Source organism: Papilio machaon, chromosome 24 (genome assembly GCF_912999745.1).
Source record: "Papilio machaon chromosome 24, ilPapMach1.1, whole genome shotgun sequence".
Taxonomy (NCBI): domain Eukaryota; kingdom Metazoa; phylum Arthropoda; class Insecta; order Lepidoptera; family Papilionidae; genus Papilio; species Papilio machaon.
In genome coordinates, this window is record NC_060009.1 from 4,614,566 (window position 1) to 4,631,068 (window position 16,503).

The 16,503-nt window shown below is 37.4% G+C and overlaps 1 protein-coding gene across 1 annotated transcript; it reads right to left on the reverse strand.

Moving 5' to 3' along the window:
• Positions 1-3,296: 3,296 nt before the first annotated feature.
• LOC123722365 (cytochrome P450 4C1-like) lies at positions 3,297-13,061 on the reverse strand. The gene is made up of 10 exons (XM_045683910.1): positions 12,903-13,061; positions 12,233-12,322; positions 11,545-11,655; positions 7,935-8,120; positions 7,394-7,590; positions 7,177-7,240; positions 5,885-6,077; positions 4,031-4,182; positions 3,623-3,802; positions 3,297-3,463 (listed from the first exon to the last, which is right to left on the reverse strand). The coding sequence occupies exons 1-10, from the start codon at positions 13,045-13,047 to the stop codon at positions 3,297-3,299; spliced, it is 1,485 nt and encodes a 494-aa protein (XP_045539866.1). The 5' UTR covers positions 13,048-13,061.
• Positions 13,062-16,503: the final 3,442 nt, after the last annotated feature.

The window sequence follows — 16,503 nt, forward strand, 5'->3', positions numbered from 1 at the left end:
ACTACAATTACGAGCTACTAAAAGTCGATTTGTTTACGTGATAAGTAATCAAGCGTCTTTATAGGCTCGGTTTACGAAAGGGCATGTCCATATTATTATTACTAATTTGCATTTCAATATTCACTACCACTTCAAAGACACGATAAACGTCGGAAAAACGAATGACCGTCGACCCTCTTTGTAAGTACTTACTACAAAGAGGGTGTTAAATTCGTCCCATCAGCGTTACATGGGCTCTAATAAATAAAAATAAAAAACCTATTTAAAACCTAAAAAACCTATTGAGAAACTACATTTCTTCTTACAAATCCAAGTAAATGTTTTCGTTAATTGTGTATTTTTTTATAAAAAAAAATCTAGATCGACCACATCTAATGGTGTGATTAATGTTTTGAATAAAAGGACAATTATCAAGTTCGAAACAACTTCAAGTGTTTTGTTTTTTGGAACGAAGTTCCTTATCGCGCGATGTGAAAGGGGGCTAGACGGAAAAAATTCGTACGAAAAGTTGTCACGACACTTTTTGCTATAGTAAGTATGTTAACGACGAATGAGCGCTACTTCATCATGGCAACGACGTGACAATATATAACGAAAATTCATAGAAATAAAATGTACTTCTTGTGAAGACTTAAGTTTTTTATTCATAGAATAAACATTGGTTCCTTCACTAATTAATCGAAAGGAACTTCGTTCCATTTTTTTTTTATAAGAGAAGGGGGCAAACGAGCAGCGGGAACACCAATTTGTTAATCGACGCCCATGGACATCTGCAATACCAGAGGAATCGCAGATGTGTTGCCGGCCTTTGAGATGGTGAAATGCTCGCTTCTTGAAGGACCCTAAGTCGTAGCGGTTTGGAAATACCGCCGAGGACAGACCATTCCACAACGCGGCGGTACGCGGTATAAAGCTACGCGAAAACCGCACGGTTGTGGATTGCCACCCATCGAGAAGTTTGAGAGAGTTGTGTTATATTTATAATGCTTTATTACTAATATTTACAGTTTTTGTATTTTTAGAAGTAATTTTGAATTATTTAGCTATAATTATTTAGTTATCATTATAATTAATTTTAAGATATTTCTCCTAAACTACTAACTAAAACATTGTGTACCGACCTCACATGAGTGGGAAAAGACCAGGGAGGTGATGTTGGCACACTTTATTTGTTTTATTTTTACAATACGTATGATGGCAATAATATCCCAGCCTCATCTCAGCTGCAGTAGTATTTTACAAGGGACAAAATACCACAGTGAAGTTAACTGAAGTGAGTTCCTCTGAAATTCATCTTTAGTACTAACGCTAATTGTAAAAATATATTTCTCCTCTTCTCTCTTTTCCGTATCTTTTTTGTTTCTAACATCCCATCCAAAATACACCTAAATAAGTTTATTGGTAAATTCTTCCTTCCTTCAAATATTATGACTTCAGACCATTCATTTTGAAACCACAATTTATTTCCATAATATGCCAGGTGTCACTGTCTTTTGAGAAGTGTTTTTGAAAAACTATTACATGAACACCACGTGTAGGTCACCTCCGAGAACATCTTCACAGTTTGTTGTTGAATAACAGCCTTTCTTTGGCACATTTCTGGATCCTAAACTTCTGGTTGCTTTGGAAAACCTTGACCGACCAATAGATCTTCCGGCAACGATTGCACTCTAATCAGTATTTATTTTATTACATTGACTAAGGGATACAATAAAAATGCACAAGCTATCTAAATAGAATCGTAGGTTCTTAAATGTAACTTAGTTTAACACATCTCAAATATAAAATGTCACTTATTTACCTCGTCCGACATCGACTTCAGAATACTTTTTTACTTTCGGGGGTTTTCAAGGCATTATTCTGTTACTTTTTAGTGCATTTTTTTCTGTATAAAAACATAACTTATAACTCTATCACAAAGTAGGTAGTAGTCCTAGGACAAATATGTAGATATAGCACCATTCCACCTTAACAGCATTCCATAAAACTATAAAATCATATTAATGTTATAAATGCGAATGTTTAAATGGATGTTTGTTTGCAGGTATCTCGAGAACGGCTCAACGGATCTCTATGAAATTTGGCATACATATAGAACATAGTCTGGAAGAACACATAGGCTACTAATTACGTTTTTTTTATTCCGTGCGGACGGAGTCGCGGGCGACACCTAGTAATATATAAATATATATATAAATATAAATAAGGTAGTAAGGTATATTCCGTATTAATGGACTCTGCTTATAATAATTATTTTTGTTCAATGCGTTACATATTTTTGCATATTTAAGCTTAATTAATACGTTAAATAAAAAAAATTAAATACAAAATTGGTATTATTCTTAAGTTAATTCTAAGGTCTTGTATTTCATTGACCTCTTCAGCTACTCATATGTTACAAATTTAATAATGAGTATAATAAATGAAGCATATTAAATGGTGTTTTATTAAAAATATATACTTAATAATTAAAAAAAAAAGGAGAGCATTGAAAGTAACAAGTATGGCAGTATTTCTAAACTGCATTCAGTTAGATTGTGGTATTAAATAAAACAATTAAAGAAGGTATTAAAAAATCATACATTACGAATAATTTGAAAAACGATAAAAAGTACTTTAAGGTTATAATTATGTTTTAACAGATTTTCTGGTTTTCCACTCGCTTACGAAAGGATTAAATTTTTTGTATCCTTATCCAATACGGTAAGCTCAATATCGTTTAAAGTCATCGCTTTATAGACCTCGCAACCAGGCCCACCGATAGCTGTTTCGTCGCCCGCGTGCAATACCGACTATGCCGACTTAAAGTCAACCAAAAAAAAAAAAATAGTAACCAGATTAGGATTCTAACTACAGAAAGAGGATATTTCCCGTTCTATGCGTCCCCTCTTCCGCCAAATCCACTTTGGGTGGGTAGGGAAAGAGGACTAAAATTAGACTTCCGGCACCACACTCACCAGACGAAACGCGGAATTACTTTCACTTCGCGCCTGTCTTCTGTGTGGTCGTGGTATTGCACCGGGCGAGCCAGCCCATTCGTGAACCAGATTTTGTTGTTGCTGGCGCCTATTATTGCAAATTAAAAAGAAACATAACTATAACTACAATTCAAATATCCAAAGAATTAATACCGCTTCATAAATCAAAACCAAATATTCGCAACTATAATGTAAATTGTCGACGAGGGTATCGTTTATTACTCGTTTGGTATGTTTTTATTTTTGTTGGCAGCGCAGTCAATCGAGTTTTTTGTTTTTTAAATTAGCAAATAAAGATTAAATACATGTGTTACGAATTTATAAATTCACATTATATCTCTTCTCTATGGATATGAAGTGGCCGCATTCGGGTTTGAGGACAACGTCAAGTTTTAATATCATCTTTTTGTGGTCAGCTTGTACTCGGTAGTGACGTAATAGGTGAGCCAATGTTGTTTTCATTGATGAATACGCGTACGATTTACCTGGAAAGTTAAATTATTATAACTTGTAGACATAAATTGGTTTAATTTATTTTATTATTTACATATTTCTAAAACTCATAAAAAGAAGAATAGTATTTTTAGATGTATTTTATATTCTACATTTCGAAATTCTCATAAAAGTTTAATTTAATAACTAACCAATACAAATCCTCCTGCCAATATTAAATGCGGCAAAGGCGTTGGGACTGTGCGGCAAAGTCGCCGGGTTCAGCCAGCGTTCGGGCTTGAACTCCTCGGCGTCAGGTCCCCACATGGCGTGTCTGTGGACCCCGTACACTAACATTAAGCACGTTCGACCAGCGGTTAGTGTGTAGTTCTCTGGAAGAATGAAATGAATGAATAAAAGTAGTGAGTGAGTGAGTGAGTGAGTGACAGTGGCAATGAGTGAATGAACGAATCAAATAATCGCTTGAATCCAAATTTAATACAGAAAAAGATGTTTTTTTACCCCTAACCATGATGAGGCTTTGGCGCTCCAGTGATTGAAAAATAAGTCACTAACATCATGTGTCAAATTGTTATAGCAATGTTTTCAATTGTACTCACTTAGTTTGACATTTCTATCAAGGCACCTCATGGTGACAGGCACGATGGGGTACACCCGCATTGTTTCCTTCAACACGGCCTCTAAGTATACTAGTTGAGATAAATCTTGCTTTGTCACATCTCTGTCATCGTTCCCGAAAATGTCGTGTAGCCTAAAATCATCATACTTCATACTAATATTCTAAATGGGAGAGTTTGCATTCTATTATTCATTCGTATGGTTATGTACAACCCCCTTTTAGAGATTCGTTAAGAGTTGACACGTGGTCTTGATTTTTGTTTCCCATATCTCGACGACTTTCTCGTATTTTCGCACGAGGAGAGAGAGCACCTTTGTGCTCGGTGTTCTTTAACACCTTCGCCTCCTATTTAACAGGATGAAGGATTATGGCGTGCTGATCAACACTAAAAAGTGCGTTTTTGGAGCACCAGAGGTAACATTTCTAGGCTACTCCATCAACCAACACGGCACGAAGCCCCTGGAGGGCAAAGTTCAAGCCATGAAAGAGTTCCCCCTTCCCACAAATGCAAGGCAGAGTAGAAAGTTCCTGGGAATGATAATCTTTTATAGAAGGTTTATCCCCCACGCAGCCAAAATCCAAGCTCCCCTGAATGCATTGCTTAAAGGTTCAGTCAAAGCGTCACAGACAATACACATGGACAAAAACTCAGTAAAAGCTTTCGAAGACTGTAAAGATAGTCTTTCTAATGCAGCCCTGTTAGCTCATCCAGACCTTACAGCTAAGTTAGGTCTTATCACTGATGCTTCGGATCTTGCTATTACTGGTGTCAACTCACGTTACGATAGAGAGCTTCTTGCTATTTATGAGAGTATTAAGTATTTTAGACATTGGCTAGAAGCAACACCGTTTACTATCTTCACGGATCATAAACCACTGTGTTTTGCGTTCAGTGAAAGGAAGGCCAACTGCAGTCCACGACAATATAGGCATCTGAATTTTATTTCCCAGTTCTCGACCAATATTCAACACATCTTCGGAAAAGATAATGTCGTTGCTGACGCACTTTCCCGAATCGAAGAGGTTGAGGAGATAGTAAGACCCGTGGACCTCGAATTGATTGATAAAGCTCAGGACTCCGATTCTGAATTAGCAACATTTCTAGATCAAGAAAGTTTCCTGCATATTTAGAAATTAAGTACACCTGGAAGTCGATTGCAGCTGTACTGCAATGTCAGCACAAAGACTCCCAGGCCTTTAGTACCCAAATTCTTACGCAAGCAAGTATTCGATAGCTTACACTCTCTAAGCCATCCCGGCGCTAACACAAGCGCGAAGCTTGTTGCTGATCGTTTCGTCTGGCCATTGATGAGAAAAAATTGTGGCGAATGGTCTAGGGCGTGTTTGTCATGTCAGCGCGCAAAGGTAACACGTAACGTTGCCTTTAGGCACCCATGATTTACCTTCAGCGAGATTCAAATACGTTCAGTTAGACCTTATCGGGCCATTACCTCCATCAGCTTAGTTCCATTACTACGTGACAGCCGTCGATCGCTTCACGCGTTGGTGCGAAGCTGTTCCCTTAACGGATATCACTGCAGAAACAGTGGCCAAAGCATTTTTGTTGTCATGGATAACGAGATTCGGCTGTCCTACTAACAGATCGTGGGAGGTAATTTGATCGGCACTTTTCGAACAACTTTCAAAATTCGTATCTTGCAAACATCGTAAAACGACCAGCTACCACCCTCTATCATTTGATCGCTATCTATCCTCAGGAACGGAGCCACGAGTTAAAAAAAGCTATAAAAAACTACCAGCACGCGGCCGTAACGCTTTTTCGTGACAGAAAAATGAACACAAGAAAGATTCTTTGATATAAGTATAAACTTACTCTTCAAATATTCGCTCCTGCACCTTCGGATATGATCCAATCATAACTAAGGTGAACATGAGAACATTAGCTGACGTTTCGTGACCTGCCGCTATCATGGTGTCCACGTGTTCTCTTATCTCCAAATCGTTAAACGCTCCTTTCTCTGTAGATAACTCTAGTAGAAGGTCTAAAAACGCCTTGAATTTTATACCTAAAATTAACACAAATTTTAGTACTAACCCCAAATTTTTGTAGTAAAAGTATATAGGTATAACATAAGGAGGGAACTTGCTCCCTACCAGGTACTTTTACGCACATGGACTATAAGGGGCCCCGTATTTAGGGCAGCCGTTTAGAATAGTATAAAAAACCTATCGATACAATACCGATCATGACAAGCTGAGTTACATTAGATTATGGTAAAAGTTTCTTCGCATTTTACTCGTATATGAAAATTCGAAACATTTTTAATATAGATCATTTACATTTATTAAAGTATGTAGGGGACATTTTGTTCGTTAACTTTTTGCAATAACGTAGGTTGAGGGACCTGGTTCCATTGCTAAAAGACCTAAAAGTAGTATAATTTTGGTATGGTATAACTTTTAACAATTAACTTTAACTTGCGTTAAATTTTCGAGAAATTAACGCCTTTAACGAAGTTAACTTTTAAAATAACGAATCAACGATTAACGAAGTTAACTTTTCGATTAACTGTGCCCACCTGTGGTAAAATCTATATATACATTTATAGGAGTGAACTGACTGAATAATGATCAATGCACAGTCGAAACTACTATGTCAGGAGACTTGAAATTTAGTAAAGAGGTTTCTGTTATACGCTCTTTTCAGCACTAATAATTAAATATGTCTTTCAAGTTTTCCTTAAATTTACACTTCAAGGGTCTAAAAAGAGTGGTTTAACTTCGTAACTACAAATATTTTTCACAGCGTATACGAGACCTAGAACTCGAATAGAACTCGATAGACTTCGAATGTTGCATGGGGTTTTCTATTACTACGTAAGTGAGTTCTATAAAAGGTTTTACAAAAAAAACCTTTAACCTTGTAATAGAAAGTGAAATTAAGTTTTGGCGTAGGTCGGTACCGTCCTGATTAATGAAATACTCAAGAAGGGCAATATAAAGAGCACCCGAAACCGGCGTGCGTACATGCATAAATGTAGAAGAAGCGATAGAGGAGTGTCAGTACCGCGTCAAACGGAAATCCGTGGTGTCTGTTTACCCTTCTGGGTTACGGACCTGAGTTATGTTGCTACTAAAGTATTATAAATCGTTACTCATACTGACCTGTCGATGCTTCTAATCCATTCTTCTTATTGTTTAAGTATACAGCTTTACGTGTTTCTAGAACCTAAAAAAATAATAATACGTAAAGTATTAATTCTGGTACCAGCATTATTATGATAACAACCTTGTCTTTAGTTCCATTTTGGTTATCCTCCCATAAAAATAACTTCGTGTTGTTTATTGGGTTCGGTCGTAAAAGTAAATACATCAAGTTTACCGTGTTTGACATATTGTGCAGTATCACCAGACATCTCTCCTGTTTCTTCTTCAGGTTCGACCAGTTGTATATAAAGTCGCTGTGAAGCCAGAACTTCTGCAACCTCTCCATTAGCATGTTCAATATCTGCTCCACCGCGTGCTCGTACTGACTGTTAAGAACGCTGTTTTCGCAGAATTCAACTCCCAGAGCGGTTACTGTTCAAACAAATGTAGAATAAAACTTATCTACATCAGAAGAATCAAGAAGTAACACACCGGGCAAAATGGCACTGTTCTTCATTTTAGTTCTCTTACACCATTGTATTAAGATTTTTACGAAAATCTTTTTTTTGATAAGGACTACGATGAGACTATAATCGACGAGATAAGAAGGTATACTTATGTTGAAGAAAGTAATAAGAAATCCGTCATCTATTTAGAGATTTAATAACGTAGATTTTCTCTCTTATTCCAGTCTAACTACTCTCAAAATAGTTTAATGGTTAGTTAAATAATCGCTTAAGGCCCTGACTGCAACAGTTAGTAACTGATTTACTTACAGCAAATAGTCTCCAAAGCATTCCTTCGCGTGTATGTCCTGTGATCGAAAGGCCCCTTCCCTACCTCAGTCTCCATATCTTTCACCAGGCGACGGGCCTGACTGTTGAAAACTCCCTGGAAACCATCCACCACGAGCTGACTGAACGCTGGGTTCAACAACTTCCGATGATGCTTCCATTTTGACACTGCAATGTATAACATTTTTTATTACTTAATGTTATACAGGGTGGCCCATAAGTCCTTTGATATGAATTAAAATAAAACTAATTACATTATGAATTAAATTTTTATTTACTAAAAAAGCTTAAAAAACGGGAATTATTTTTTGAAAATAACATCTTCTAAATGTAATCCGTTGCGATCACGGCACTCTTGCAAACGACGTCAAAAATTGTCGATGACTGCGCGGCACGTCACTGCTGAAATGCTTGTCATTTCTCTGCGGATGTTTTCTTTTAGGGCCTCAATTGCCCGCGGGTTTGTGTCGTATACTTTAGCCTTAAGGTAGCCCCACAAAAAAAAAAATCCATCGGGGTCAGATCTGGACTACGTGGAGGCCAGGAAATGTCTCCTCTCTTAGAGATCACTTTGCCAGGAAAAAGTTGACGGATAACGGGCATAGCAGTGTTAGAGGTGTGAGAAGTGGCCCCATCCTGTTGAAACCACGTCCTGGCATTAAAGCCTGAAAAGCTTTGCAATTCTGGTATGAAAAACTCTTCGATCATAGCCACATATCGCTCCGACGTAACAGTAACTGCGCGCCCTCTGCCATCCTCAAAGAAGTAAGGCCCTAGGATACTATGGGCTGACATAGCGGCCCAAACAGTCACTTTCGGACTATGTAAGGGCTTCTGATGCTTAAGTTTTGGATTGATGGGGCTCCAATAGCGGCAATTTTGTTTACTAACATGCCCGTTAAGATGGAAATGAGCCTCGTCAGAGAACATTATGTTATTGAAGGAAGTAAACCGATTCAACATTTCGTTCGCATAATTTTGTCTTTGAATACCGTCAGTTTCCTTTAATTCTTGAACCAACTGAATTTTGTAAGGGTGCATATGTAAATCTTTCTTCAAAATCCGTTGTAACGATGTCCTGGATACGTTTAATGCTCTGGCGCGCTTACGAGTTGACTGTGTCGGATTTTCGCGAATAGACTGTGTCACTGTGTCTATGTTTTGTTCCGTACGTGACGTCCTTGGGCGACCCAACCGCGGTTTATCTAACGTCGAACCGGTCTCCTCGAACTTAGCAACCCAGTTCTTAATCGTTTGAAGAGTTGGAGTGTCGTCAAAGTTGTGTAAACCTTTGTGTTCTCGAAATGTACGCCGCGCAACGGTTGCCGAATTGTCGTTTTTATAAAACTCGCGCACACAAAATGCACGGTCCGCTCCGGTAAAACGCTCCATCGCGACTAAATTCCCAGAAACCGAAGTTACTCCCCCCGCTTCCCCTGCACCGCTAACGCGCGCCCTGTTCGTTTTATTCAAATTTTACTTTTCAAAGGACTTATGGGCCACCCTGTACCTAAATGCGAAAGTTTGGATGTAGGTATGGATCTTTTTACTACAGAAAAGGGTAAAATGTACAATACTAATGGGATAGATTATTTTTGTTCATATATTTACACGAAGAAAACTTAGCAACGTCATATCCGTATTCATCATTAGCTCACTATATGTCCCCACTGAGGGCTCGGAGCCTACCCTAAGTAAGGGATGACTAGGCCATAGTCAACCACGCTGGTCCAGTGAGGGTTGGTTGACTTCACACATATCATTGAATTTCTTCTCAGATATGTATGTGCAGGTTGCATCATGATGTTTTCCTTCACCGTAAGAACGTCGGATACGACACATTGGTACATGTCGGGATTCGTACTCAGGTCCTGCAGATTGCAAATCAATTGCTAAACCCCTGAGCCACCGACTCTCATATCCGTGTTACTAATTCGCAATTTCCCATTTAACTACACACATCAATTAACCTAACCCCAGTAAAAAAAAGCATAAACCCGACTGACTGAGGATCTAATAGCTCCAATAGATGGCGCTATATCATTAAGGAATTTGATAAATATTTGTATTTTTAGCCGTCTTCAAAAAGAAGGAGGTTATCAATTCGACTGTTTTTTTTATGTGTGTCACCGCGAAGCTCCGCCCCTGGTGCTCTGATTTTGATAAAAAATATTTTAATCGAAAGGTAGACGGAGCTACGCGGCAACACACATAAAAAAATACAGTCGAATTGATAACCTCCTTCTTTTTGAAGTCGGCTAAAAGCAGCCGGTACTTCCTGGGCACAGGTGGCGCAGGATACAGAGATATGGGCTTCTTGGGAGGAGGCCTTTACCTACAGAGGGGTTCCAGGGGGATTAGTTAGTTATTAAAAAAAAATTAAGAACAAATTTTTTTTTATGTTATTAAGGTATTGAAAACATTTTGTTATTGCTAATAGAATTTACTTAGTACATTTTATTTTTTATTATGTGTTTATCTGTAAGGAAATAAATGGCTTTATTATTATTATTATTTCATATTTCATATTCATTTATTAACTTATTATCTATATAATACATTTTATAAAAAAAAAATAACAAAATATATTATATAAAAATAGTATACCACCGGCTGCGGAATCCCATGACTCAAGCAATCACTGGTGAGGGCTACAGAGACAGGAACCTCCTCACTATGCGCGCGGTTTCTAAAATAACTGCCTTTTGTATCAAGTCCTTAATCCAACTGTTTAGCGAGAGCTTCTTAAGACGTTGGTCGAAGCTCTTCGCTATAAGTCCATTCATCGATACGACTATCGGAATAATGGTAGTCGATTTCATACGCCATATGGCGGTAACCTCGTGAGCCAAGTCTAAGTATTTTAGCAATTTTTCGTTTTCAGCTTTCACGAGATTCTCGTCATGTGGAATAGTGACATCGACTAACATTACACAACTCTCAGACCGCTCTATTACGATATCGAGTCTATTGGCAGTAATAGTCCTATCTGTAATAATATATCAATCCCAGTAGAGCGTGACATAGCTATTTTCCAGAACAGGTGAAGGTTGGTATTGGTAATATGGTACCTCAGTATCCACAAGAGCACATTTAAGGGCAAGTTGCTGATGGATAAACTTAGCCACTTGGTTGTGTCTATGCAAGTATGCACCGTCCGCAAGTCGAGAACAACCGGAAACGATATGTCTAATAGACTCACCGGGACGACGACATGCCCGACAAATGTCAATCGTACAATCCTTTAGAATATGTTTTCGGTAGTTGTTCGTTACGATGACTTCGTCCATGATTGCAAAGACAAAACATTCAGTTTCCCCAAAGAGGTTGCTGAAGCGCAGCCAAGCCACGGAGGATAATTGGTCTACATCAGGCCCTGTTAAGGCGCGATGGAACCTACCTTGTAACTCGTTCCTCTTCTAATGCGGTCCGAGACACTTAGTACCGGTAACCTTCGCCAATTCGTGGTAGCCAAGGAAAGCGGCGTGACTCTTTTGTCCATTGTTACAACATCACTATTATATTATTATTGTAGATTATATATTTATTCTGTCTCCGCCTGGCTGGTATTATTATTATTATTATTACTTACGAGTTCCAGTGATTAAACCTTCTCCGAGCCAGGGCTTAGCAAAATTATAGAAATCGTCCTTTTGTAAACATGTGTTGGCGACAGTCAAACAATCGTCAGGATCTGTTACAACTGGAAACAAAGAATTCTTCCTTACATCGTGTTTCGAGAGATTTTAGCAGATTGTATAAAACTGTGGGGTTACTTTTCAAGTTTTCGATAAAAGATTCGATAAAGATTTTGAGTTTTTTTTAAACAATGAAAAATATATGTATACGTATAGTTACTGGTTAATGTTTAGTAGGCTTTGTTGCGCTCCATGAATAACAAGGAAATGGGGATTTCATTAAAGACTAAATTACAAAAATGCCCAACCAATAATAAAATATTTTTTTTACCCGTCAATTTATCGGGAAACGGTATCGCAAATAAGGAGACTCTACAGCAGGGATTCCCAAAAGTGTCGATATCGACCCCAGGGGGGGGGAACTTAAAGCATTGCTAATTATCACTCTGTCTTCTTCTATTGACCTAAGTCAGAATGAAAAATAATAATAATAATTACAATAATTGATCTTAAAAGTAGATAATTTGGGCATGGGGGTCTGTGGAAACGGTTCATATTGGAAAAAGAGGTCACTTGTCCAAAATAGTTTGAGGATCCCTGGTTTACAGTATTAGGTCGTAACTTTAACGTAACCAACTTTACCATAAATAGTCCGAGGTCCAATTGAAGCAGATATCACACCACCCATTTTCAAACTGGTGTATGAAAATTCCTTTACTATATTCCATAAGGCTAGAAGAAGAAAAAAATACAATTTTTATTCCGTATAGATATTGTCCCGATTGCAAAAGAAAAAAAGTATGCGAGAAAAAGACAAAGATTTAATACAAGGTGTAATGTTTTAAGATCAAATAAAAATGTCTCATGGGTTGTACCCACTTACGACATGGAATTATTGTGACGTAGACGATTATGGTTCATTATAAAGGTTTCAGTGTATTTAGTATCGGTTTTTAGTGTTCCGTAACTGAAAAGGAAAAAGACGGAACCCTAATAGGATCACTTTATTGTCCGTCCGACTGTCCGTCTGTCAAGAACCCTTTTCTCAGAAACGCATGGAGGTATCAAGCTGGAATTTATATCAAATACTCAGGTTTACTGTCCCTTGGAGCTGTTAAAACTTCTAAGCCAACACAATCAAAAGTTTCAGCTGTTTAGTTCGCAAATTCAAACTTACAGGGTACTTCTATGAACGCGGCACTATGCCGCCCTTTCGCACCCCTAATATATATTCGGGCGAGAAACCTGGGGTGCGGAGTGTTCTTTATTTCTCTATTAGATCTTAGATGTACGCATAACTGGTGTTACTTACAAATACTGTCTCCTATAAAAAGATGCACATGTCCAATCAATGGCACCCAGCCTGGGTAAGCGGGGGGTTTCAGTCGTGACGTCACACGCCATCGCCACGTCCAGTACAATGCGAACGCGATAACAGATAATGTTAACACCAACATTACAATTCTCACTGGAACGATGAACTCTATGCGTATTAAATCATTTTTAAGGCAAAAAAAAATAGTTTATAGTCATAGAGTGTTTAACAAGAGGGTTGGATCAAACAACTTGTGACATTAAATATAAGAATCTCTAAATATAAATTACAGTTTATTAATTTGATATTTTTGAACACCAAATCTCCGGTTATCCGACCCTCACGTTGATCTCTGTATAATGCTAGAACATAAGAATTAAGAACTACTAGCTTTTACCCGCGACGCCGTCCGCGCGGAATAAAAAATAGAAAACGGGGTAAAAATTATCCAATGTCCTTTTCCTGGTTCTAAGCTACCTGCCCACCAATTTTCAGTCAAATCGATTCAGCCGTTCTTGAGTTATAAATAGTGTAACTAACACGACTTTCTTTTATATATACTATAAGATAGATAAAAGGAATATAAAACTGTTAAAATTAATATTTCACAATAATAAGAGACAAAAATAATTATTTTACTTTATATTTAAATCACTAATACCTAATAAGATTTTAAAATAATTTACCTTTTATAAGTTATTAAAAAGAATATAAAAAACAACACTTCAATTACGAGCTACTAAAAGTCGATTAGTTTACCTGATAAATAATCAAGCGCCTTTATAGACTCGGTTAACGAAAGAGTATGTCCATATTATTATTACTAATTTGCATTTCAATGTCCACTAACACTTGAAAGACACGAAAAACGTCGGGAAAACGAATGACCGTCGACCCTCTTTGTAAGTATACAAAGAGGGTATTACATTCGTCCGATCAACGTTACTAAGATACGTAAGATAAGTAAAATTAAAAAAAAAACATAGTTGATAGAAACTACATTTCTTGTTACAAATCCAAGTAAATATTTACCTGAAAACCTTTATCTTGACCGACCAATAGAACTTCCGGCAACTATTACACTCTTATCAATATTTCTTTTATTATATTGACACAATAAAATCGCACAAGCTATCAAAAAAGAATCGTAGGACCTTAAATGTAACTTAGTTTAACACATCTCAAATATAAAATGTCACTTATTTACCTCGGCCGACATCGACTTCAAAATAACAATAATTATACATGGTACAAGAAAGAAGAGAACTTTTTTACTTTCGAGGGTTTTCAAGGCATTATTTTGTTACTTTTTAGTGCATTTTTGGTTGTATAACAACGTAACTTATAACTTTATCACAAAGTAGGTAGTAGTCCTAGGACAAATATGCAGATATAACCCCACCCACTTGCAAACTGGTGTATGACAATACCTTCATAGCATTCCATAAAACTATTAAATTATATAAAAATACAAAACAAGTATATTCCGTATATATATTGTACTCGGCTTATAATTTTTTTTTTCAGTGCGTTACATGACTTTGCATATTTTAGCCTAATTCATATGTTAAATAGAAAAAATTAAAATGCAACATTGGTATTGTTCTCAAGGTCATTCCAAGGTCTTGTATTTCATTGACCTCTTAAGCTATTACAACTATTATTTTAATGAGGAGTCTTTTTAGATCTCCAGAAAGCGTATGACACTGTTTCTCTGAAGGTCCTACTGGCGAAGCTTGAGAACTATGGAATAAGAGGAACAGTCTTATGATGGTTCAGTGACTATCTGACAAATAGAAAACAGAACGTAAGAGACGGATCTGTGATCAGCGACTCCGCTAGTGTTTCCTACAGGATCCCGCAAGGCAGTACACTGGGGTCTACCCTGTTCCTTATTTATATAAATGATTTATGTGGAATGAGCCTCCAAAAAGCGGACTTACTGATGTTTGCAGATGACACCGTCATTCTGTTTCATGATAGTTAATGGGAAACTGGTAAGGATGCTGCAGAGAAGGGTCTGGCTACTGTTACAGGCTGGCTAGAAAAAAACGTACTCTCAACACCTCGAAAACTAAATACGTACCATTTTATAAAACATCACGATCAAAACCACCAAACAACTACATTAACATTTTAACTAGTTTTAACGAATGCCAATACGTCTTTCGGGCGGTTTTTTTTACGATATTTATTTTCGTACTTATGGGCATTATGAGATCTACTTGAATTAAGTGAATATCGTTAATGCTTCTCGATTTGGCGCCCTCCTGGGTGTGCCGCCAGCGTGCAGTACGCTTTGCACGCCCGGGTACGGCGGCCCTGCTCGCACCGCATCGCCGCGGCGAACGTGCGTTATCCACGCGGTAACGACGGTTAGTTGCAGAATACTCGCCATGCGTTCAGACCTTTAGTGCTTATTTTTAGCCGACTTCAAAAAGAAGTTATCAATTCGACTGAATTTTTTTATGTGTGTTACTGCGAATCTCCGCCCCTGGTGGTCCGATTTTGATAAAAATTACTTTAATCGAAAAGAAGTGCTTGCAGATGGGTCCCATTTTTTTTAATAACTAGAACAATAGTAGATAACTATAGTAGAATAGTAGAAGTTTAATTCAAAAATTAAGCTTCAAAATTTGTTGCGAAAATTAGGGACAATTTTGCTTTCAGCGCTTACGTAGGCTAAACTATAGGACCAACATAAAAATGGTGTATGGACGAATTGTAGCTCTTTAAGTGTGCTAAACAAAAGGCCGCGATAGCATATATCTATCTCTTATAGTTTTCTCACATTAACTTTTTTGCTTCAGAAACATCAATTAAATTCATGCCCTATTTTCATTTAACGATTTACCGTGAGATTAAACACTAAGTGTTAATGAGACAATTAAAAATGGGATCTTGTTCACTCATTTACGTTATAATATTCACTAATTTACCTTTTTACAGGTTGGAAACTTTCAGCAGCTATGGGAACTTTGAGCAGTAAGGGGAAGTAACTTATCCATTGCAGCTACACGAAAATGGTCTAATCTCTTAAGATTTAATTTTTTTATGGAATTTTCTTCCCCGCTAACCGATTTTCAAAAAAATTTACAGTTAGCAAGAAAATAGCCATTTTACACAAGAAAGGTAACGCGGAAGACTTCGGCAAAACCGTTGTTTATTTCAAACAAAATCTTAAAATTGCTGTCGTTAGTTATTTTCCAGGTGGCGACGTTCACCCGCCAAATGTTCCGCGACTTTGAAACGCAAAAGGAATAAGGCAGCAGCAGCAGCATGATGACTCGCAGCGCGGACAAGCTGACTTCAGTGGCGCACCGACTGGCCAAGACGGAGAAGTCGACGCACGTCATGGGGCCTGCCGTCTACAACTGACTGCCGGACAGCGTCACAGCTGTTACCAGCCTCGCGTCATTTAAAATTTTTATTTAGTGTAAGGAAATTTCTTTGTTTTATATCGAGATTTTGTTATCATAAGATAACTTTTATGACCTGTAAAATTGTATTGTATTGTAACATCATTGAATGAAATAAAATAGATTACTTCTAAACACTAAAACGCCTTTCCAAACTATGCTATTTAGTTCTTCAACAA